At 41.8% G+C, this 22,826-nt stretch overlaps 1 protein-coding gene across 3 annotated transcripts in view; it reads right to left on the reverse strand.

Moving 5' to 3' along the window:
• The window catches only part of YES1 (YES proto-oncogene 1, Src family tyrosine kinase), a 73,801-nt gene that overhangs the window by 12,820 nt on the left and 38,155 nt on the right, over positions 1-22,826 (reverse strand). For all 3 annotated transcript variants that reach the window (XM_075533274.1, XM_075533273.1, XM_075533272.1), the window contains exons 2-8: positions 15,247-15,519; positions 12,291-12,390; positions 9,196-9,294; positions 6,751-6,854; positions 6,508-6,657; positions 4,944-5,099; positions 4,597-4,776 (exon numbers count right to left, since the gene is read on the reverse strand). In XM_075533274.1, the coding sequence (XP_075389389.1) occupies positions 4,597-4,776; positions 4,944-5,099; positions 6,508-6,657; positions 6,751-6,854; positions 9,196-9,294; positions 12,291-12,390; positions 15,247-15,511 (1,054 nt within the window). In that variant the 5' untranslated portion in view covers positions 15,512-15,519. The remainder of the gene's footprint in view (positions 1-4,596; positions 4,777-4,943; positions 5,100-6,507; positions 6,658-6,750; positions 6,855-9,195; positions 9,295-12,290; positions 12,391-15,246; positions 15,520-22,826) is intronic.

A 22,826-nucleotide genomic window follows, 5' to 3' on the forward strand; every position in this document is an offset into this window, starting at 1 on the left:
ACAAGAAGCTTAGAACAGTTGACAAATCTGAAAAGATGCTCAATCATTCATTAGGAAAATACAAAACCAATTAAATGGGAGACTGTACCAACAAATTGCCAAAGCTTAAAAGATCTAGCAATATCAAGTATGACACAGAAGTAGAACAATAGGAATTTTCAAATATGCTACCACAAGGACTAATTAGTAATGTCTACACTGGAAAATACCCGGCCAATACTGTCAGAAAAACAAATGTTTTTATTTCATTTGACCGCTTAATTCCACTTTTAGGTATATAGTAAATCCAGTCTGATTTTGGACGATGTGAACTTGTCTTTTAATAGTACGTGAATTTTCTATCACTTTGAAAGAAATGAACCAACTTTCACAGGCACTAACTCACTCCCCTTGAGTTGATGCCAGCTCACAGCAAACCCTGGGGACACTGTAGAACTGTCCCTTGAGCTCCTGAGGAGCAGCTGGTGGTTTCGAATTGCTGACTGCATTTAGCAGCCAGACACGTACACAATAAAGGCTTTTTCTTGCAGTACAGTTAAGGCTAAACAAGAATGATGTGCACCTTTCCCAATGTATCTTCAAATCTAATTTAAAGACACACTTAAGAACAGATCTCCTTTGAGTCTGGGATTACCTCTATACTCAACTAGTTTCACTAAAACACATCAACATGTAAAAATTTACACGTAACTTCAGAAGTTCACGGGTCCTCTGAAAGTCAAGTAGAAAGTAAGTACTCAAAAGACCACAGTGACATCAATTTAAAGCCACCCTGAAAGTGATCCCACAGCCTCTCTAGCCTTGCTGTCAATTACTTACCTTTCCATACTAACCACTCTTCCCAAACAAGCCTGTCTCAGCAGGTTTTAGTATGCTTTCTACCATCCATGGCTTTGTCTACCTCTCCTCCTGTTCTCCTCCTGTTGAGGAAATACCATGACCCTTCCTTTCACATAGCCTTCGTAACCTTAAAGGTTATGTGCCATTGCCAGCAATCTTTCTCAACATATTCCAGTATGTCTGGTTTCTTCCCCGATTTTTATTATATCCACTGAATGTATCAAACACGCGGTAGTTAAAGCTCTAGCCTGCAGCTTCTTTGTTTTGTGTGTGTGTGTGTGTGTGTGTGTGTGTGTGTAGGGGGTGTTTTATAGTGAACTGTTGTTTACTTTTAACTCTTCACAAGATTAGGTCTTTTTAATCCAAATTCAATGTAAAATATTTGGGTGGCTTTATTTCTTTGACAATGTATACCTGGTAGGGTGCTCGTACGTGAAAAGCATTCGACATATTCTGGCTGCTGGTAGCTTCTCTAAGAGCCTGATTATAAAGATTTCAGGAGGTTTGCATAATGCTCACAGTAGACTAGGATCTTACTGGGGACCTTTCAATGGGTGACTTAAAGAGAATCTGAGGAAGGGTAGTGGGTCGGCCGGTTAAGAAACAGGAAAACCCAAGTACGCATGAAGGCAATAACACGAACTAGATTGTGGGAACCCAGCAAGAAGATGACCTATGTGTCCAGAAAAGTGGGATTAGCCTCCCACCAGGAAATAATCCTAGCTAGTAATCTGACAACACACATTCCCTCATCAAATAATCGCTGAAATCAAAAGGCAAAGATGAATGACTGGCCTTAGCCTCATTACACATGTATTTCTTTTGCTACTAATATCTTCATGGAATGAACCTGTTGTCCCTTTTCTCTCTCCTTCCTCGAGTTCACACCGTCAGTTGAAAATCCTTTTTAAAGTGCCCTTAGGGGTTTGGGAGGTCCAGCGGTGGAGGTGGGGTCAACGGGAGGTGATGTCCCTCTCCATACAGAAAGGCAATGTTTGGAAACTGATTGTGGTGGCAATTATACATTCTAATTGATATGATTGAAATTTGGAATGATCTATGTATTAAATCCCAACTAATAATAAATAAAAAAATAAAGTGTTCCGTGCTCTATGTGTATTTTGGCTATCAATTAATAACTTATATACATTCTTCACTTTGGGTCTCCACCCATTTCGGGGGAGAAAATCATTTTGTATGGTGGCCTCGTGGGTTAAGCGCTGGGCTGCTATTTGCATGGTCAGTCATTTGAACTCATCAGTCCCCGAGAGAAAGACGAGGCTCTCTGCTCCCATAACGACTTAAAGCCTCAGAAACTCTCGGGGGGTGGGGGGGACAGGTCTGCTCCATCCTACAGGGTAGCTCTGAGTTGGAAAGGACTCGATGGCATGAGTGTGCTTCGATTTTAAAGCACATGGGTAGCTTGTAGTTACCCCTGTCACCACTAGATGGAACCACACCAATAAACCAAGATGGTCTACAGAAGAAAGTGACATTTATCAGTGGTTTGAAAAACAAAATACAGATAGCAACTGGAAACACAGGGAATCCAGGACAGATGACTCCTCCAGAACCGGTGATGAGAGCAGCAATGCCTGGAGGGTGGAGAGAATGTGGGGTAGAAAGGGGGAAACTGATTACAGGAATCTACGTATTGCCTCCTCCCTGGGGGAGGGACAGCACAGAAGAGGGCAGGGGGAGACGTCAGACAGTGTAACATATGACAAAATAATAATAATAATATATGAATGCTGAAGGGTTCACGAGGTGGGGGGAGTGGGGAAGGAGGGGGGAAATGAGCAGCAGATATTAAGGGCTCAAGTAGAAGGCAAATGTTTTGAGAATGAGGATGGCAACCAATGTACATATGTTCTTGACACAATGGATAGATGTATGGATTGTGATAAGAATTGTACGGGCCCCCAATAAAATAATTTTAAAAAAACTAACTTATTTGGAAGATGATCAAGATAAATTTGAAGACAGAACAAAGAACTATCAGATGAGTCAACAATCCCAATCCTAAATATACACCCGAAGTCAAGGGAGGAACCCAAACAGAAATGTTTGTGTCAGTGTTCCCTGAGGCACTGTTGCCATTGAGTCAGTGCTGACTCCCAGTGAACCCCCTGTGAGTTTGCAAGACTGTAACTGTCTACGGGAGTAGAAAGCCCAGTCTTTCTCCCACGGAGCTGCTGGTGGCTTCAAACTGCTGACCATGTGGATCGCAGCCCAATGCGTAACCACGACACCACCAGGAGTCTCTCTAAAATGGCTAAAAGGGGTAAGCGATGGAAACATCACCAGATGAGTGCACTGAAGGTACACACTTCCAATGGATTGTTAAGCAGTCCGCCCTAATGAAATGGCACCCCAGTGCATGCCACAGCACGGGGAACCTTGGACACAGTATTCTGTGTCAGTCACAAAAAAGACAATGTGTAAGATTATCAATGATTATCAGTAGGTGTGAGAAGGGGAGTTTTAGTTTTGAAAGCAATGGACATGACACATGTAATCAACGTCACTGAAATACACAAACAGAACTGTTGAATTAAGCAATGTCTTTTTATGTCTACTTTCACCACAATTTACAAAAAAGTGATACAAGATGGGTAAAAGCATTCTGGTAGGTATATATGTTAATTTTAGTAATACAAGTGACTGACAAAACTGAGGTGTTCAGAGTAAGAGGCACATATTGCGTATCTCTGTTTGAAATCACTGGACAGAGACTCCCGTGGCCTCCCTCCTGAGGGAGTCTTATTTGCTGGTGGTTCTGAGGGCAATGGAAAGATAAATCTCTTCAAAGTAAGAAGGGGCCTTACTTTCTTCCCCAACATCTCGTACAGGAGAGAATATACACCCTGAGCACTCATCGACTGTCTGCTCTATGAAAGCACATGAGCCGTGAATGAACTTGGCTTTTAACGAAGCTTCTAAGTGTTCAGCTAGGAACTCAAAATTAAAGCATTAGTCACTCCAAGTCATTCAGCATTAACCACAGATATCAACTGATAGTGGTGAAAAGAGCATTTCCTAGAGCTCTGAGCTTAAAGGTTAGTTATATCTGATTGGTTTAGGACTAAAAATACAGATTTCTTTTACACTGCAGTATTTTAATTCAATTTGTACCAATACTCTTTCCCTTTTATTGCTGTTGATAGATTCAATCAAGTCAGTTCCAACTCAGAGAGCCCCTAAGTACAAAAGAACAACACCTTGCCTGGTCCTGCCCCATCCTCACAATTGCTGACTCAGGTGAGGATGTGTGACCCTATTGCCGCAGCCACTGTGGCAATCATCTTTTTGAGGGCATCCTCGTCTGTTCTGACCCTCTTCGCTACGAAGCACGATGTGAACATTTCCGGGGACTAGTCCCTCCTAATAAACATGCACAGTGCATGAGGTGAAGTCTTACCATCCTCGCTTCTAAGGAGCATTCTAGTCTGCACTTTGTCCACGCAAACAGGTATTTGTTTCTCTGGAAACCCATGACAGTTTCAGTATCTTCACCAACACCACATATCCATTTCCTTTATTCAAATCTACATGGAAAATAACTTCTGCAACCCTAATTTTCCTTTTTAATTTTCTACTATTCTCTAAATAAATGGAACTATTACGACTAGCTCATTATTTCTCTTTTCCAATGTTTATATAAAAAATCTTATATTAGAAATCACTACACAGAGAAATAAAGACTTAAAAATTTACCAACATAAATACCCTCAGAGTTCAAGAATGCACACATACCTTTGGACATAAATTCAGTGACAATGTAAATTGGCTCTTCCGAAACAACAGCATAGAGCGGCACAAGTTTGTCGTGTCTTAATTTTTTCATGATCTGAGCCTCTTGAAGAAAAGCTTCAGGCATCATTGTCCCAGGCTTTAGTGTTTTGATGGCTACTTTTGTGGTTCCATTCCAGGTCCCTGGAGAAACAACACATCTTAAGGCATCCTCTACAGTGGAGGGTTTTCTGACGCCTTCACTCCCACCGAGAGCAATTACCTTAAAGATCTGAATTTACTTTATCAAAAATGTGACACGAGGCTCTACAGCAGAGTAATGGCAACAAAAAGCAGTGCAGGCTTCTTACCCATCCAGACTTCTCCAAAACAGCCTTGGCCTAATTTAACCTCCAGCCGCAGGGATTCTCGGGGGATTTCCCAAGCATCCTTCGCTAGACCTTGAGTCTGGGGTTTCACAGTTGGACACACAGTGGTTAACTTATGGCATAAACCGTCAGCGTGCTCTAGATAAACGAAGAAGCTACATTTTACAATTAACTACTCACAGAAATGAAGACCTATATCTCCATGTTTCACCAAGTTTAAATTACAGCAAATAAAGCCGAAACATCACCTGCTTTATCAGTGTTACTCTAGCACAGCAGTTCTCAACCTGTGGGTCATGACCCCTTTGGGGGTCGAATGACCCTTTCACAGAGGTCACCCGATTCATAACAGTAGCAAAATGACAGTTATGAAGTATCAACGAAAAGAATTTTATGGTTGGTGGAGGTCACCCCAACACGAGGAACTGGATTAAAGGGTCGCGGCATGAGGAAGGTTGAGAACCACTGCTCTAGGAACATACGCACAAAAGGATCAAGTTACTGAACAGTAACGGAATGTCGCAGTATGAGAATTCAGCCCTTTACAAATATCTCATGCAAATCTCACAGAAAAGCAACTCTGCCAAGGTCGCCACAGCATGCAAGCAGCAGAACTGATTTTGCAGGTCTGTCTGCTTCCAAAGTTAGGTTTCGGACCACTGGGCTGTCCTGTATTTCTAACTACTGATGTCAAGAGACATCTTCAGCCAGCAGGTTAATTTCTAAATATAGGAGACGCCAAGGCAAGGAAGCCCAGATTGCTAAGGCTTGACGGGCCAACCCTGCTATGACTTCCTCGTTGCTGCCCGCCACAAGCATTCCCATTCGGACAAGGGTATGCCACCTGATGCCGTGCTCGGGAACACTTCTGACCAGAGTCCAGCCCGGGTGTCTTGGCAGGCTGTCTGCACTAGGCTATCACAGAAGCAGAAATGGCTCGGGAGAAGCCCCTTCTGCCACTACCAATCCGTGACTTTCAGATGCATTCACTGTCAATGAAAACTTTTGAGACAGAGGCACCAATACTACGTAACACCAATGCTGTTTGAAAGGCTAAAGAGTGTTTCTCGTTACTACACATTAATTGATCAGGAAAAAATGCATCTCCAGATCCAATTTTACTCCGTTTCTACTTTAGGAATTCTTATGTGCTCCCGTCAACCCAGGGAAGAACCCCAAACTGATTATGTGATTTTGCTTTTTATGTAAATGTTTTAGTCTTATAGTCTTAGTAAGGGTCCAGAAATACAATACTAGCCTTTACTGCCTAAAATATAGTCTCACAATCTTGGAATTCATCTATTATGAATGGCAACTCTAATGTAAACACTCTGCCAGTAAGACACAAGACTCAAAAGATTTAAATAGAGCATCCAAGAATGCAAATCTGGTAGTAAGGCAGGTATTATTTCCCTTCCGTTCCTCAGACATGGGAATTACTGAGCGTGAAGTATGTGTAAGTACTGTGCCGGACATGAAGACAGGGATTCTGTCCTCACAAAACAGAACACAAGAAGCCATCTTTATCTCTGAAGCATTCACCTACCTGTATAGTGTTTCACCAATTTCTGCAGAGTCTCAAATTGTGCTCTGGTTGTGATATAGTATCCACCATTGTCAAGTTTTCTGATTTTGTAGTGCTTCACATTGTCACCCCTGGTCTCATCCCAATCACGAATCGAGAGGGAGTAAGCACCTATGAGCAAGAAGGGATATTTTAAACTGCATCTTTCTCACAATTCTGCCCAAGAAAAATGTGATGTTCACAGTACTGTAACAATATCCATACCTTTAGTAGTTTCGCTCTCCCTTACTAGGAAAATGCCCCGTTGGTTCCCAGGATTCAGAAGTAATCTTTCAGCATCTTTTCTACCCATTTTGCCAAAATACCACCTGGGAAAAAAACGAATGGTGTTTTCAGTAGGCAAGGGGTAAAGGTCAGGAAGATTATATAGACGTCTCAAAGAATGGAGTGGGGCAGGGCAAAGAACAGGCAAAGAGCGCTGGCACAAGTTTTCAGCTGTCAGGAAACGGTTTAAAATGGAACCACAGACTTTTATTTATTAAATAGGAACATTAAAAAGCTGAAAGTCGGGATCTACTCTGTCACCGCATTTCCAGGTGTTGACTACTGGACGTTTCTTGAGCGACACCTCTCAGTAAGCGGAGGACAGACAGCAAAGACAGCCATACAGGAAGGGCACAGTGTACCAGCAACTATGTGGCCGTCCATAGCCAGTAGGATGACAGCATGAAAAAGAACGGAAAGCTAAACACACCCATGCCGTTGACTCCCTTCTGACTCATGGTGACCCCATGTGTATCATAACCAAATCATTAGGAGTAAACACTAGTGTGGGTTTGATGTAGTCTAGTTTTGTGAACAAAAATGAGTCTCTGCTTTGGAGAACCGCACAGGAGAGAAGAGAATCCAAACGGGCACAAGAGAAGCCAGGTGCCTAGTAGAACGGAGTGATGGGGAGAAAGTGATGCAGGATTAGGAAAGAGAACAAAGACCGACAAGGCGTCTGCTATGAAATGAGCTCGCCATGCGTAAGGTGCTGTGCCATAAAAATGAAGTGGCGTCTGTGGATCCAGATAAACTTGGTTTGACCTAAAACTAAGTTCTGTCACTTATGGGGGGCTTTTAATTTAAAAAAAAATTATAAGTTTCAGAAAAGATGTGAGAAGCATACATAGCCCAGACCCCATCTACTCTTCACCCAGGTTCCTCGAGGGAGAAAGAGGAGGCTTTATACGCCAGTAAAGAGTCCCGGAAACCCAGAGGGCCACTTCCACTCTGTCCTGTAGGGGCACGATGAGTCAGAATTGCCTCAATGGCAGTAAGTGATGTGATTGTGGTGTGTGTTGTGTGTTGTGGTGTGTGTGTCTAGGGCAAGGGCACTCTCCCGTAGAATGACAGTAAAACCACCCAAGTCAATGTTGACACAATACTAATTAACAAAAGTAAATTTTTGAAGTGAGAAAATCTACAAAACAAAAAAAGGGTTATTCTTCCCTCAATACAAGAACACTTTGTTCTAACAAATTGGCATTCTGTGGTGCTCACCCACCCCATGATCCCTAAAGACAAAATGCATAAGCAGATGTGGTGAAGACAAGAGGATGGTGCCCTGCTATTAAATGATATAGTGTCTGGGGTCTTAAATGACTGAAGTAAAGTGGGCATCTAGCAGTGAAGCAACAAACCCACATGGAAGAAGCACACCAGCCAGTGCAATTGTGAGGTATCATCAAGACCGGGCAATGGGCATCAGAAGACTCACAACAAACAGTAAACAAATGAATAAAAATGCATTGGTGAGAATGGAGGGGGGTTAGAGTGGAGACCCAAAGCCCATCTGTGGACAATGGAACATCCCCCCACAGAGAGGTCGCAGGGAGGGGTTGAGTCAATCAGGGTGCAGTAGAGCACTAATGGATCACGCAATATACCTCTGATCCCTTGAGGCCTCCTCAACCACCACCCCCCCCAACTACCATGACCCCAGTGCCACTTCCCACTCTGGACTAGACGAGATCCTGTATAGGCAAGAGATAAAACTCACAACACATGGAACCCAGGAACAGGAATAGAGATACCAAAAAGGTAGGGGAAAGTGGGAAAGAGGAGGGGAGGAAGTGGGCACCGACTGCAATGAATGGCTCATAACCACACCCCATCCAGGGGGAAGAACAACAGAAGCCAGAGGGAAGGGAGACCCTGTGAGATTGGAAACTAAGTAACAATCTATAATCTCAAGGGTTGGGGGAGGGGAAAAGAAGGTAGGAAAAAAAGGCTGATCCCAAGAGCTCAATGCAAAGTAAATGTCCAGAAAAGAGCAATGGAATATATGTACAGATATGTCGGCTACAACTGATGTCTGGATTATAACAAGAGTTATACGAAGCCCCAATAAAATTATCCCAAAAATAAATTTTTAAAAGTGGTTATTATAATTTTTAAAAACAAGTTGAGTAATAATAAAAGATAGAAACCAGGCATAATGTCTGCCATTATTAATGCAGATTTGTTATGATTCCACTTAAGCAAATACTACTATGCATATGCATGAATTATTAATTTTTAAAGAATATCTCCTGTTAATATGATACATTAGCTGTATTAAGATCAGTGTGTAATTTTGTGTGTATAAAGTGTGGCTAAGTACAGTCTGCATTAAGATATTTTAAAAAAACAAAAGAATAAATAAAATATGAAGTAATATCATACTCTTCTGCCTGAATGGAATCTGCAGGCGCTACATAATTGCTAGGGATATAACCATTCTTTCCTGTAGCAATTGATCTTGCTTCCCACCAGTCTCCTTCCCTGCAAAACATAAAACAGCAATTACCATAAGATATTTATCAAGATAAGATACATTGCAATGTTGTCTTCTGTCTGATGTAGGGAAGAGAAACGATGTTCACTTTTTTATTTAGGCACTAATTTATTTAGTGCATCTTTTCTCAGCCAAGAGTGGCTGGAAATTTATTTAAGAATTACACTCAAAGGACGATCAAAAAGAGGTTACATGAATTAAGAGGGTAAGAGTAAGGAAAACATAATTGTATATTTCTCTACCAAACAATAGAAAATCCCTCACACACGCTTTAATTACAATTTCTTTTTTATAAAATTTTTTTATTCATACCAATAAAGCAATTTGAGAGGGAAATCTTTCCAATTACTCAGCTTTTATCAACTGCTTCATTTTTTAAAGTTTTATCAATGTCATTTACATGCCATAAAATTCACCCATTTAAGGTATACAATTAAGGTTTTTAGTCGACTCACAGAGTTGTGTAACCATGCCCCCAAACAATTTTAGAATATTCCTATCGTCCCCAAGAAAAACCTGGTGGCCCTTAGCAGCCACTTTCTGTTCCTCCCCACCTTTCAAAACCTGGCAGCCTCGACTCAACTTTCTTCCTTATGGAGTCGCCGATTCTGGGCATTTCACATACATGAAATCATTCAAGATGTGGTCTTCCGTGACTGCCTTTTTCAATGATAGAGTTTCTCAAGGCTCATCTATGTTGCAGCATGTTTCGGGACTTCTGTTTTACCGACAAATGCTTTCCTTCTTAACAATACATCAAATTTTAGTATTCTTTTTAGGAAAAAAGCAAGGTGCGCTGGTGCCGGTGCTCATGTTGCCCAGATAGGGATAACGGTGGTAATGCTGAAGACAGCGACTTCCTGGAACAGTGCATATTTACCAAAATGCCCACAAGTATCCACAGAGGAGCGGAATTAAACTTCACGTCCAGATGTGAGAACTGTGTGATTTATAACACACGCGTCCTAACTTTCCCAAAACTGAGAGCAAATATTATCAATCTTTAATGAGGAAGATAAATTTAGAATCAGCCTCTAAAGATTACGTGCATTGTTTGCTTCACCAGAAGTTAAGCATTCAAAACAGACTATCTACATTGGAACAGGAGCGGCTAGTGGGTGCACACAGCCACGGATCCGGTCCGCAGCCGCCGCGTGCTCCTTGCACAGATGCGTGGGGTGAACTTAACCCCTAAAAAAACGGAACGAAAATACTAAGGCAATTGGAATAGGTGTTTTGTTGTCTGCTAGTATCTTTAAGCGCTTTCAGACACACAAATGAAAACTTTGCTTATCAATGTAGAGGATCCAAAATGGTTAGGTGCTGGGCTCCTGGTGAAAGAGGTCAACAGTGTGAATCTACAGTTACTCAGCCGACAAAGTCCTGGTGTTCTGCTACCACGAAGATTTCCAAAACCGAACCAGACCCACCGCCACCGAGTCAATTCTGACTCATTGCAGCCCTCTACAGGGCTCCTAAGTCTTTACTGAAGCTTACGCCTCAACTTCCTTTAGCGGGAACAGCTGGGGCTTTGAACTGCCAACACTGTGGTGAGCGGTCACAATGACAGTGCCACCAGGCTGCCTTCCTGTAGAAATTACAGCTAGGAAATCTTAAGGGGCAGAGTTCTCTCTCTGGCATCAAGGGCCACAATCAATTTGATGACACACAACAGCCAGTTATTGATTTATCCAAATACTTCTTAAGTATCTATTAAATGACAAGCTTTGTACCAAGGAGTGCTGGCCAGAGAGATAAGAACTTGGTGCTGCCCTGCAAGTACTGTCTGAGAGCAGGGATTTGCCAGCGTTGGCATGACTGGCAGGTTGGGCTGTTGGCTCTTCGCTGTGGGGGGTCCCCCATACACCAGAGGGTTTTCTAGCAGCATCCCTGGCCTCTACCCACTGGGGGGCGGTAGCAGCCTCTGGGTTATGGCAATCAAAACCATTAGCAGTCAGTGCCAATGTGTGCTGCATGATTCAGCCTCTGGTTGAGAATTCCTGGTCTAACAGAAGGACAAGGGACAAATGACAACTCAGAAGTGTGATGAGAGCTATGGTCGAGGTTTGCACCGGATGCCGCTACATCAACACCAAAGAGAAGCAACTCTCCACGCAAGGGGTGGGGATGGGCCTGACAGACAGGAAGAGTAACGGGAAATGATTCCTCGAAGAAGGATCCTGGAGGAGGAGCAAGGTTACTCCGATTAAAAAAATGGAGTGAGACACGAAGTCACACTCCTCAAACAGGAAACCGCATGTGTGGAGGAACCTAGATGATGCGAACATAGACTTGCCCTGGAGGCAAATCCGTAGGGCTGAGGAGTGGGGTCCGAGGGGCATGGTGGTCATTACTGCTGTAGTCTCCTTTTAGCTCAAAGACAACTGCTGGCTCCAAAAGAAATTGAAAATAGACAAATATATGATTCTAATTTATGTGCTAGAAAAACAACTAGTAGCAGATGGGAAGAAACAATGACAGGAAACAAAGAGATCATAGATGCATGACTTCAGAAGTTATAAAGGGATTCTTAATGCCTACCAGAAAAATTATGTACTCTATTTTCCATAACAAATTTTCTAGGGTGGGTCACTGAATGACAAAAGTCTAAGAATTATGTAAGAAAAATGCTATTGGCGTACAGGAGCGCCTCACTGAAGATCTTTAATCACCCATAGAACTAAAATTCATGTTTGGTTGTTTAAAGTAATGTACTTACTTGCATGTGTACTTGCATGCAAGGCTTAAAGAACCACGATTCCTAAATCTCGATTGCTTGTGGCAGAACCACATCACTCCAATGTACAGAAGGAGTCCCTGCTGGCTGCAGGATAGCAGTACAGTCTGCCTGCCGCACACCTGGCGACGCCAAATGCACCGTCCAACCCAGGCAGCAGAAACCATCAGCAAGCCCAGTGGCTTAGCTGTAAACAACCACATTTCCACTAGTATTTCTCCCTCACAAAATGCTCAGAACACTTACGTATTATTAATTATTTGAAATCTTTCACCCTTCTTAAATGAGAGATCTTCTGTAGTTCTAGCTTCATAATCGTATAAGGCCACAAATATAGTAACACCACCTATTAAAGGAAAAAAACAACCATGTAAATTTTATATATACATTAATGAAATAGAAATGCAGTACCACTGTCATCAAACAATATCAACAAAACTCTTAAGGACAGTTTTCTTCCTAATCTCAAAAAATCTGTTTTATAGAAGCTGAAGATTTGGGCACTAAATTTTTCAAGTTTATGGAGTATTCTTTTAAGACATTCCATGAGATTGTTTGTAAAATGCTAACATCTTACAGGCACGTGGAAACCAGTTTAATCCCGATGCATGGCAACAACACCCCAGCTTGAGGGCGACTAACATTGTAAATCAACTCCTTGGCAGAAAAAGCACTGCAAAGTAACAGACACCGCTGCAGCACGGGTCACCCCAGTTTCTTATCAACACATGAAATGTTTGTTCATAAAACCAATTAATCATTAACAGTCATAATTGGGTTTTAGTAAGAATGTTTATTATATAAAGATAAAAATGACTAGCTTCCTTAGAAATCAAATGGCAAGGTGGGATATGATATAAATTACAGTGTATATATTCTAAATATAACAGTATTATATTTAGCATTGTATGCATATGCTTCAGAAATGAGCATACTGAACAGCCAAACTATTAATTCCCTCCAAAAAATAAGAGAATAGCCTTTTATAATATGTATGGGATTTCAGTGTTACAAATTACTCAACCCAGGTTAAAGTCCCATAATTGTATTACCATTCTTAATCTGAATATGTACATACTGTACATCATAATTCCAGAGTTGCCAGATCAATTTTTAGTTTTCAAAAATTCTCAGAATAAAAGGCAGATAGTAAAAGTATGGAAAGACTAATAAGTAAAAATACTGTAAAATATAGGCGATAATATAAGACCTGTCTTAAAATTCAAAATTATACAAAACCCAAGGAAAAATATAATCGACTATATTATTACCTCATTTATTTGATCCCCCCTCTAAATTCCACGGCCATATATCTACTGCCTATTTGATATCTCTACTTGAAAGTCAAATAAGCATTCAAAACTTGTTACCAAACCAGGCGCTTGCATGGTTTTCCTCTTCCAATTTGTATTTACCTCAGTCTCCCTACCTAAACAAAGGGCACCACTATTCAGTCCGTTGCCTAAGCAACAGTTCTGCTTCTAAAGTATCTATTTATCGGCTTCTCTCCATTTGCACGCTGCCACTTTAATTCAAAGTCCTTGTCATTTCTCACTGGGAGAACTGAAAGCAGTAGCCTTCTAACCCCTAACATTCAATCTCCACACAGCACCAGAGTTTTTATAAAAGGAAATTCAGTGATGGACATCCTGTGATTAAAACTCTTCAATAGTTTCTTTCTGGCTCTGCATAAAGCCTAAACGTCTTCCAGAGTTACGTAATCCTGGGCTTCTGCTGAGCCCTTCCATTCCGCAGCACCCCACCCTCCACCTGGTTTCGCGGTGGTCGGCCCGCTAGTCCTCAGAAGTAACACGTCCACCAAGACTTCCTGAACTGTCTGTGTTACTTCCTCTTCCTCGAATGCTTTTTCTGGCCAGCCACCTGGTTAGGCCACTATCCATCAAACCTCACTTCAAAGGATGTCTTCTTAAGGTGCCCTTTTCCCCTAAAAGGCATCTGCCACCAATAATGCTGGCTAGTTCCTTCTTAGCACTTAAAAACCATTACTAAGACAAAAAACCCCCATTACTTATTAAATGCTGCCATGCCGGCAGAAGCCTTGCTTGTCTTGCGCGTCTCTCTCTACCTGGCACTAACTTTGCACGAGGTTTCCAAGGCTATGATTTTCATGAGAGCAGATGGCTGCAGCTTTCTCCTGGGAAGCGGCTAGTAGGTTCCAACTGCCAGCTCATGAGAAAATGGGATTGGTCCGTGGGTAAAGCTTTGAGAAGCGCTTTCCCTTTCACCCCACGGGCTGTTCATAGGACCGGTGGTGCTCAGTTTGATGGTGGCACCTGTTATGCCAAGTCAAAGGAAGAAGCGGACACTCCGGGGCTGCAGGAGAAAACAGGATGAAGCCCTCGTCTCTCTCTGCTGCGGGCAACCTGGAGCTACTGTGTCAAGAGTCTCCATTACTGTTTAAGCTACCTGTTTTGTTTCTTGCAAGGAAAAAGCATCCTGCCTTCTGCAAAGGGACTCTACAAAAAAATGTGGCTCTTTTGCTCTTTTTAAAAATTTTCTAAAAATTCTGAGTTTACTTTTTAAAAAAATACAGTATTTGTCTCCATGCAGGACCATCTTTTTATCCTATTCTCTGAAAATATATAGAATTTATAAAATAAATGGAGTTTTATTAAATTAGGATATTAAATCTGGGCTCTCCTTATCTATTATCTATGACTGAGAAAAAAATTCACTTAAACTATCTAAGTCTCGGGATTTTAAAAATTATTATTTTAATAGTACACAGCATTTTCCAACACTGAGAAGCTTTAAGATTTTTGAGGGAGGGATACTTGATGCCAATTTTTATATCCCCAGTGCTTGCCATATGACAAATAGTCAATAAATATTTGAATAATGAATTAGTGAAATAATGATATAACCCAAGATATAATATACAATTAGTACAAAATTTCCCAGCTATATAACCAATAAAGCCTTAATTCCCATGGTAGAGACAGCAATTTTAACATATACCATATATACTTGACTATATCTGAGTACTTTTCAGCACATTTCTAATGCGGTGTAAAATTAGGTGCCTCGGCTGATGTTCGGGTCGGCTTGTACTCGAGTATACAGGTAATTATTTTAAAAGCCCCCCAGTAAGTTATTTTTCCTACCACAGATAAACCTCACATTTATATTGCCCAAGTTCACGTTCTCAAATTTACACCAGGATGGTTCACTGAAATCTCACCTGTTAAGCCAGTAGGATAGGAACTTTGCACCACTGAAAACGAGGAAGATGTTCCTCCAAAAGGTGTCACCCCTGAGGATCCTCCAAAAGGTGTCATGGAAATATTGTTAAAATTAACAGATGTCCCCTTTGTTGAAGACGAAGGTGTCACTGAAGTGTGCTCTGCTCCATACTGGCTGGTGCTTGTACTAATGGGCTCGGGAACGCTTTCGGTTCTGTATTTAATGGATGGACTTTTGTTCTCTTTACTCTTAATGCAGCCCATTATCAGATCTACAAAGGCAAATATTTTTTTGAGAAACAGTCAATATATAGGACACAAAATTTCAAGTCAAAAGCCGACAAATACATTTTCTCCACAAAAAGTATCATTCACAAACAAAATAATACGGGATAAAACTCAAAATAATGAGACTCAGGTTTACGGGCACAACAAAAAATTAGGAACCCCCAAGTCTATGGACTTTAGTCACTTTTCAGATCTAGAACTGAACGTACCCCCATATTAAAACAATCAGCCATTCAAGATCAACAGGGCAGCCTTCACTCAAGGACAGAGTGCAGAGGGTTAGGAAACAGGACACACAGGACAACGTGGGACAAGTGATGGGTCACTGAGGGAACGGCAATGGATAGGTATGAATTGTTGAATGTAAAACTCACAATTACTCTACAGACTTTCACCTAGTCCACAATATAAAGTTAAAATAATAAAATATAAGCAAATCAAAGAATCTAGATTGCTTAAAATGAAGCCGCTCCCTTTTTTATCCCTTTTGTAATATACTCTATTTTCACTTTTTAAAAATTAGCACTGAACTGTTCATTCATGGTTTACAATGAACGAAACAATGATTTTTATAATGCCATCTCTCAAATTAAAAAGCTCTCCTCTACATTAATTAAAGCATGAGATTTGTCAAATTAGTTTATTTTCATGTATTTTAAGAAAAAGACCATTTTAAAAAAATCATTTTTTAGGGGCTCATACAACTCTTATCCGTACATACATCTGTTGTGTCAAGCACATTTGTACATTCTCAAAACATTTGCTCTCCACTTAACATCAGCTCCTCATTTTTCACCCTCCCTCCCCGTTCCCCTCTCCCTCATGGACCCTTGATAATTTATAAATTATTATCTTGTCATATCTTGCCCTAGCCGACATCTCCCTTCACCCACTTTTCTGTTGTCCGTCCCCCAGGGAGGAGGTCACATGTAGAGCCTTGTAATCAGTTCCCCCTTTCCAACCCATTCTCCCTTTACCCTCCCAGTATTGCCACTGTCACCACTGGTCCTGACAGGATCATTCTCCCTAGATTCCCTGTGTTTCCAGTTCCTATCTGTACTAGTGTACATCCTCTAGTCTAGACAGACTTGCAAAGTAGAATTGGGATCATGATGGGAGTGGGGACAGGAAGCATTTAGGAACTAAAGGAAAGTTGTATCTTTCATCGTTGCTACATTGCACTGACTGGCTCATCTCCTCCCTGAGACCCTTCTGTAATGGGATATCCAGTGGCCGACAAATGGGCTTTGGGTCTCCACTCTGCAGTCCCCTCCTCATTCACTATGGTAAGATTTTTTTTGTTCTGATGATGCCCAGTACCTGATCCCTTCAACACCAAGTGATCGCACAGGCTGGTGTGTTTCTTCCATGTGGGCTTTGTTGTTTCTGAGCTAGATGGCCGCTTTTTTACCTTCAAGCCTTTAGGACCCCAGACGCTATATCTTTTAATAGCTGGGCATCATCAGCTTCCTTCACCACATTTGCTCATTTACCCACTTTGTAGTCAGTGGTTGTGTCGGGAAGATGAGTATCATAAAATGGTAATTTAATATAAGAAAATATTCTTGCATTGAGGGAGTACTTGAGTGGAGGCCCAATGTCCTTCTGCTACCTTAATATTAAACCTATAAATGTATGCACATAGGTCTATTTTCCCCATCCTCATATATACATATATTTGCATATGTAGATGTCAAAAAAGACCATTCTTGACCAGAAAAATTTTGACATTTTTTTGTAAACAACCCTGAAGTTAGATAGAGATGGTATTTACCAACACAATCATCCAGCTGAGAGACCAGAAGGCAGCGATGTAACAGTGCTAGAAGTGTGGCTCAAGGTGGTCTGCCCCAGGAACACATTCTGGCCAGAAAACGGTTCTGCATCTGAGTATACGAGGGTCAGTCCCAAGGTCTTGCTACGACTACTTCACGCATGCACAGATTCCTTCCAAACAAAGCATGTTACACATGTGTCTGCTGTCAGCAGGCGGCTGCAGGCAAGTGCTCATTAGGGGACTGTGCGAGCGCAAGTCCAATAAAAACAGTGGATTCTGAGGGGATCTTCTGGGTCCGTTACATTCAACACAACAAAGTCAGCTCAGAACTATGGTGACTGGTTTTGAGGATTCCAAAGAGCTAATTTTGATAGATTTTCTAGAAGGACCTAAGATGATCACAGGTATTTATTACGAAGATTTTTTTTTTAAATAAAAAACTACATGGGTGAAAAAAAGGTTAGGAAAGTTGCACAGAGCCGTTTTCCCCTCGAGACGTGTTCACTCTTCGACAGTAGAAAGACAGAACTGTTCTAGAGGAGCCTAGTTTGGAAACCTCGTCCCACCCACATCCTACAGCCCTGGCCTTGCCCGTTCCAAGTTCTTTGGGTTCCCTAAACTCAGAGAATCCGGAAAAGACACCTAGTTAGGGTCCTTCAAGGATGGTGTTCTGACATGGTGTAGAAGGGAAGACTGTGGGAGTCTTTGAGGGAGAGTTAAGAGATAAAAACATGGACTTCACCAGTATTTACACCTAGATGGAGGAGATGTCAAAAGGTAAATGGCTCCACAATTTGGTATTTCTGCTTAGTAAAAGTTTCAACGGCTTTGTAATAATACATTTTATTTCTGTAGAAAACCAAACTATTGCCATCGGGGCAATGCGACCATATAAAACAGGGTAGAACTGCCCCTGTGGGTTTCTGACAGGATGGAATAAAGAGTAGGACGTCTCATCTTTTTCCTGAGGAGCAGCTAGTAGTTTCGAACTGCTGACCTTGTGGACTGCAGCCAAACTTGTGTCCGCTACACCACCGCGGCTCCTACTTTTTAAATGTACTCTTTTTTTAATGTACTCTTATCTAACCATTTGAACATATAATCAGTATAAACATTGATAACGTGATGTTACATTCCCTCCACCCCCCTTTAATGTGAGTTTTACTTATAAACACATCTCAATTGAGTCAGCAACCTTTTAAGTGCTTGATAAATACACATGGCTGGCAGCTACCTTTCAGGATAGTGATTAGTTTTCCTACTGAGAGGCCTGGAGACAGGGGCAGTTCAGTAGCTTAATTCTCGCTTTTCTTGTGGGTAAGACCGGCTTGGATTCCTGGCTAGATCATTCCATGTATAACTGTCATCCATCCAACAGTGGAAAGCAGCACACTGTTATGATGCTGAACAGGGCTTAGCATGGCTACCCCAAGATGGACTAGGAAAAAAGGCCTGGCAATTTCATTGTGAAAAATTAGCTAATGAAAATGAATATTAGCTAGTGTTGTGATCACAGCAGTACAAGAAGACGGCACAGGGCCAGGCAGGGTTTTGTTCCCTGGTCGGGTCAACTCCAGTACAGCTAATAGTATCAACAGACACGCCCGAAGTGTTTGCTAAACTAAGCACCAATCTCACCAGAGCATTCAAGGCCTTCCAAAGTCTGGCCACAGCCCATCTTTCTCACACACTCTCAAAAAGGAAAAAAGAGTCCTGTTCTTCAAGTACATTCATTGTTCTGAGCTTCCCTAGTACTCTCCCCCCCATCTCCCCCAGCTAAAATAGCATGCAGTGCGCTTTTCCACGCATCACCAGCACCACGAAAGCACGACCACACGTACTGAAACATCTCCAACATGCTCAACAATAAATGCGCAGACGCTCTTCACAAGGGTCATTTTCCCATTCAGGCCTTCCCTGCAATCTGTAAAACTACTTTTCTTTCTTTTTCATTAGTCAGTTATTGGGGGCGCTTACAGCTCTTATAACAACCTGTGCATCAACTGTATCAAGCACATTTGTACCTGTTGTCACCATCATTTTCTAAACATTATCTTTCTACTGGAGCCCTTGGTATCAGCTCCTCGTTTTACCCTCATTCCCCCACCTTCCCACCCTTGTGAGCCCTTGGTAAATTATAAATTATTATTATTTTCATATCTTACACTGTCCGCTCTCTCAGTTCACACGTGTTTCTGTTGTTTGTCCCCCTTGGGTGTGTGTGAGTGTGTTACATATCGATCAAAACTATTTTTCTTTAAAACTTCTAATGTACTTCTGGGGAGATTATCCCCTTAATCCATTTTTGCATCTTGTACTTTGCTTCTAAGTCTGATTCCCACCCCACAATGATGCTACTGGCAATGCACTGTAGACAATTTAAAAGGAGGTGGAGAAATGAAACAAAAATAATGTTAAAAAAGAAATGGAACTGGAAACACAGGGAATCCAGGGCGGATGATCCCTTCAGGACCAGTGGGGTGAGTGGCTATACTGGGACAGTAATGGGAGGGTGGGTGAGAAAAAGGGGGAACCGATTACAAGGATCTACATGTGACCTCCTCCCTGGGGGACGGACAGCAGAAAAGTGGGTGAAGGGAGATGTCAGACAGTATAAGATATGACAAAATAATAATAATTTATAAATTATCAAGGGTTCATGAGGGAGTGGGGCATGGGGAGGGAGGGGGAAATGAGGAGCTGATAGCAAGGGCTCAAGTAGAAAGCAAATGTTTTGAGAATGATGATGATAACAAATGTACAAATGTGCTTGACACAATGGAAGGATGGATGGATTGTGATAAGAGTTGTAGGAGCTGTGGAAACTAGAGTCCAGACCCTCAACAAGCTAAACTGTAAGCTGCAAAACACCAGATTCAGAACAGATGGATCCTCTTCCTGGTGGAACTCTTCTCTGTACTCCTTCCTAGTCCCCATACTAGGACCCATAATTTTAGTTATAATTTTGCTCTTAATTGCTCCTTGTCTCATCCAGCTCCTGCAAAGTTCACTCCGCAAAATCACCCGTATAGCAGTTCACCAGATGATGCTACAGCAATACCAACCTGTCTACCCTGTGCCAAGCCGGAACTCCCAGTACTCTGCCTGAAAAGCCCCTCCCCTTGGTCTTCGTTCATTACCGGCAGGAAGCAACTACAGAAGAAACCAACTCCGCCCCTTTTCATTATCAGGCAAAGTCTAGTATGCCTGGTCTTGGCACAAGGGACTCCATTTTGAGTTCGGCGCCTCCACCTTAGCTCTCAGAACACACCCCTCACTAAAAACCGCAAGTTCTGAGAACCAAACATCCCCAGAGCCAGGACGTTCTTTGAAGAAATGGTCACTCCACTCTTCCCTGACATATAGATAAGATTAACAACCTTCTCCCTTCTGAAGCACCTGTGTGCCCAGATCCTCCCCAGCTGTGCCTGCCAGCAGGGGGTATAAAACCGCAGCCAGAACTCCCCACTGCGGGGCTTCAATAGTTCAATACCTTGAGTTGCTGAACCCGCCCCCCAAGCTTCTCAATAAAGCCTGCTTCTAAAACTTTGCCAATTGGATCTTTGGGTCTGTTTTGCGCCCCAATAAACCTTACATGAGCCCCAATAAAATGATTTTTTAAAATAAAATAAAACAATGTATCTAACCCAATCATTAGCAGATATTATACTGTGATAAACTATTTGGCTTTAATATTTTATATAACAATATAACTTATAATCTTATAAAAGTATAATATTTTATACTTTGGTAATGTTTTATGGTATGCTTCGAAAGTACTTTACTATTGCTAATTCCTTGATAGCCCAGTAATCCTAATACACTACCAGGAGATGGACAGGTATTAATTCTGCTTCTTCTAAAGAATCTGAGTCTAGGAAGGTTACCTAACTTGCTCAAAAGGGCAAGGCTAACATAGACTGCAACTCAGGGCCTGGTTTCCTGAAGTCTCGCCTGCATTCAGAGTGCCCAGACTCACTACCCACACTGTGGAGAAAACGTGGCAAGGTCCTGCTGTAAGATTATAGCCTTGGAAATCCAAGGGGCAGTTCTATACTATCCTGTCTGGTCCCCATGAGTTGGAATGGACCCAATAGCAATAGATTTGGTGTTTGGCTGGTACCTGCATTTTTCCACGATAAAGTCTTTTATGTAAAAACTGGCGAGTTAATCGAATAATGGTCCTTTTGAAAATATTGAGACATAACATTTCTGGATGTCAGCTTCATTGGTAGATTTAGGACACAAATCTACTAACTTTGAAAATAGCAACTCACATCACTTCAGTGTAATAGTGGAGGAGAAAAAACCCTCAAATGGTTTAATATACTCTTAACCTTGAAGCAAAAACATTTAAATGTACATTCCTATAAATTAAGTCATGAAAACAAGCCAATTATGATTTAACACAGTACACTCAAATGATAGGAAGGGGATCCTTAATCATTTTGCCTAAAGACAACCCAAACCTACTGCTATAGAGTGGATTCAGAATTACAGCAATACCCCTAAATAGGATGCCCAAGACTTTGTAAGTCGTTACTACAGGAGACCAGCCTCATCTTTCTCCCTCAGAGCAGCTAGTGGGTTTGAACTTGAACTTCCAACCTTGTGATCAGCAATGCTAACGCTTACCTGACAGCTCTACCAGGCTCCTACATTTTACACTCCCCCTTCTCTCTCTCTCTCTCTCTCTCTCTCTCTCTCTCTCTCTCTCTCTCTCTCTCTCTCTCACACACACACACACACACACACACAGCATCACTGCATGGAGCCCACGCTGACTCACAGCAATGCGACAGGGTGGAGAAGTGTTCCTGTGGGTTGACAGCCTCTACTCCCATAAAGAGTAGAAAGCCTCATCTTTCTCCTTTGTCGCTGCTAGAAGCTTAGAGTTGCTGACCTTGCAGTTAGTAGCCCAACACAAAGCTCACTACTACCCGAGCAGACCTAGAAACATTTTGCCTTCATGGCTCTAATTTACAACCCTGGGTTTTTAAATCTCTAGGAAACCCTAAAGATATAGTCTGATTTTCATAACATATGATATAAATAGGCCACATCGATCTGCGGGCCATCTACCTTCCTCTTTCATTTTTAATCTACTCCCATTAGCATCGAGCACAGAAGATTGGAAGGATCCAGAAGGAATAGAGAGCCCCTCGGCAGAGGAGGAAGCAGAGGACTAGTAAAGGGCGCGTACTTGGTCTTGTAAAAGCAAACAAAGAACTTAACTTTCCAAGAGTCAGAGAAGAATAGGAAATGTGAGCAATGGAAATTGAGCCTGCAGCCCTCCCTGGTAACGGTAGTTTTCTACCATCTTTTTTTTTTCCACTTTAAATATACAAACCTTTGACCTTAAAAGTCCTCAGAATTCCTGATACAAGTTGTTTTTTTTAAATGAACACTGGTGTAGTAGATATGTCTATTCCAGGGACATGATAAAAGAGAGGGATAATGGAAGAACTGCAAAGAATCCTGGAAAGTTTTATGTATTTGTCTTGCAGATCGTAA

The sequence above is a fragment of the Tenrec ecaudatus genome, chromosome 15, assembly GCF_050624435.1.
Source record: "Tenrec ecaudatus isolate mTenEca1 chromosome 15, mTenEca1.hap1, whole genome shotgun sequence".
NCBI lineage: Eukaryota > Metazoa > Chordata > Mammalia > Afrosoricida > Tenrecidae > Tenrec > Tenrec ecaudatus.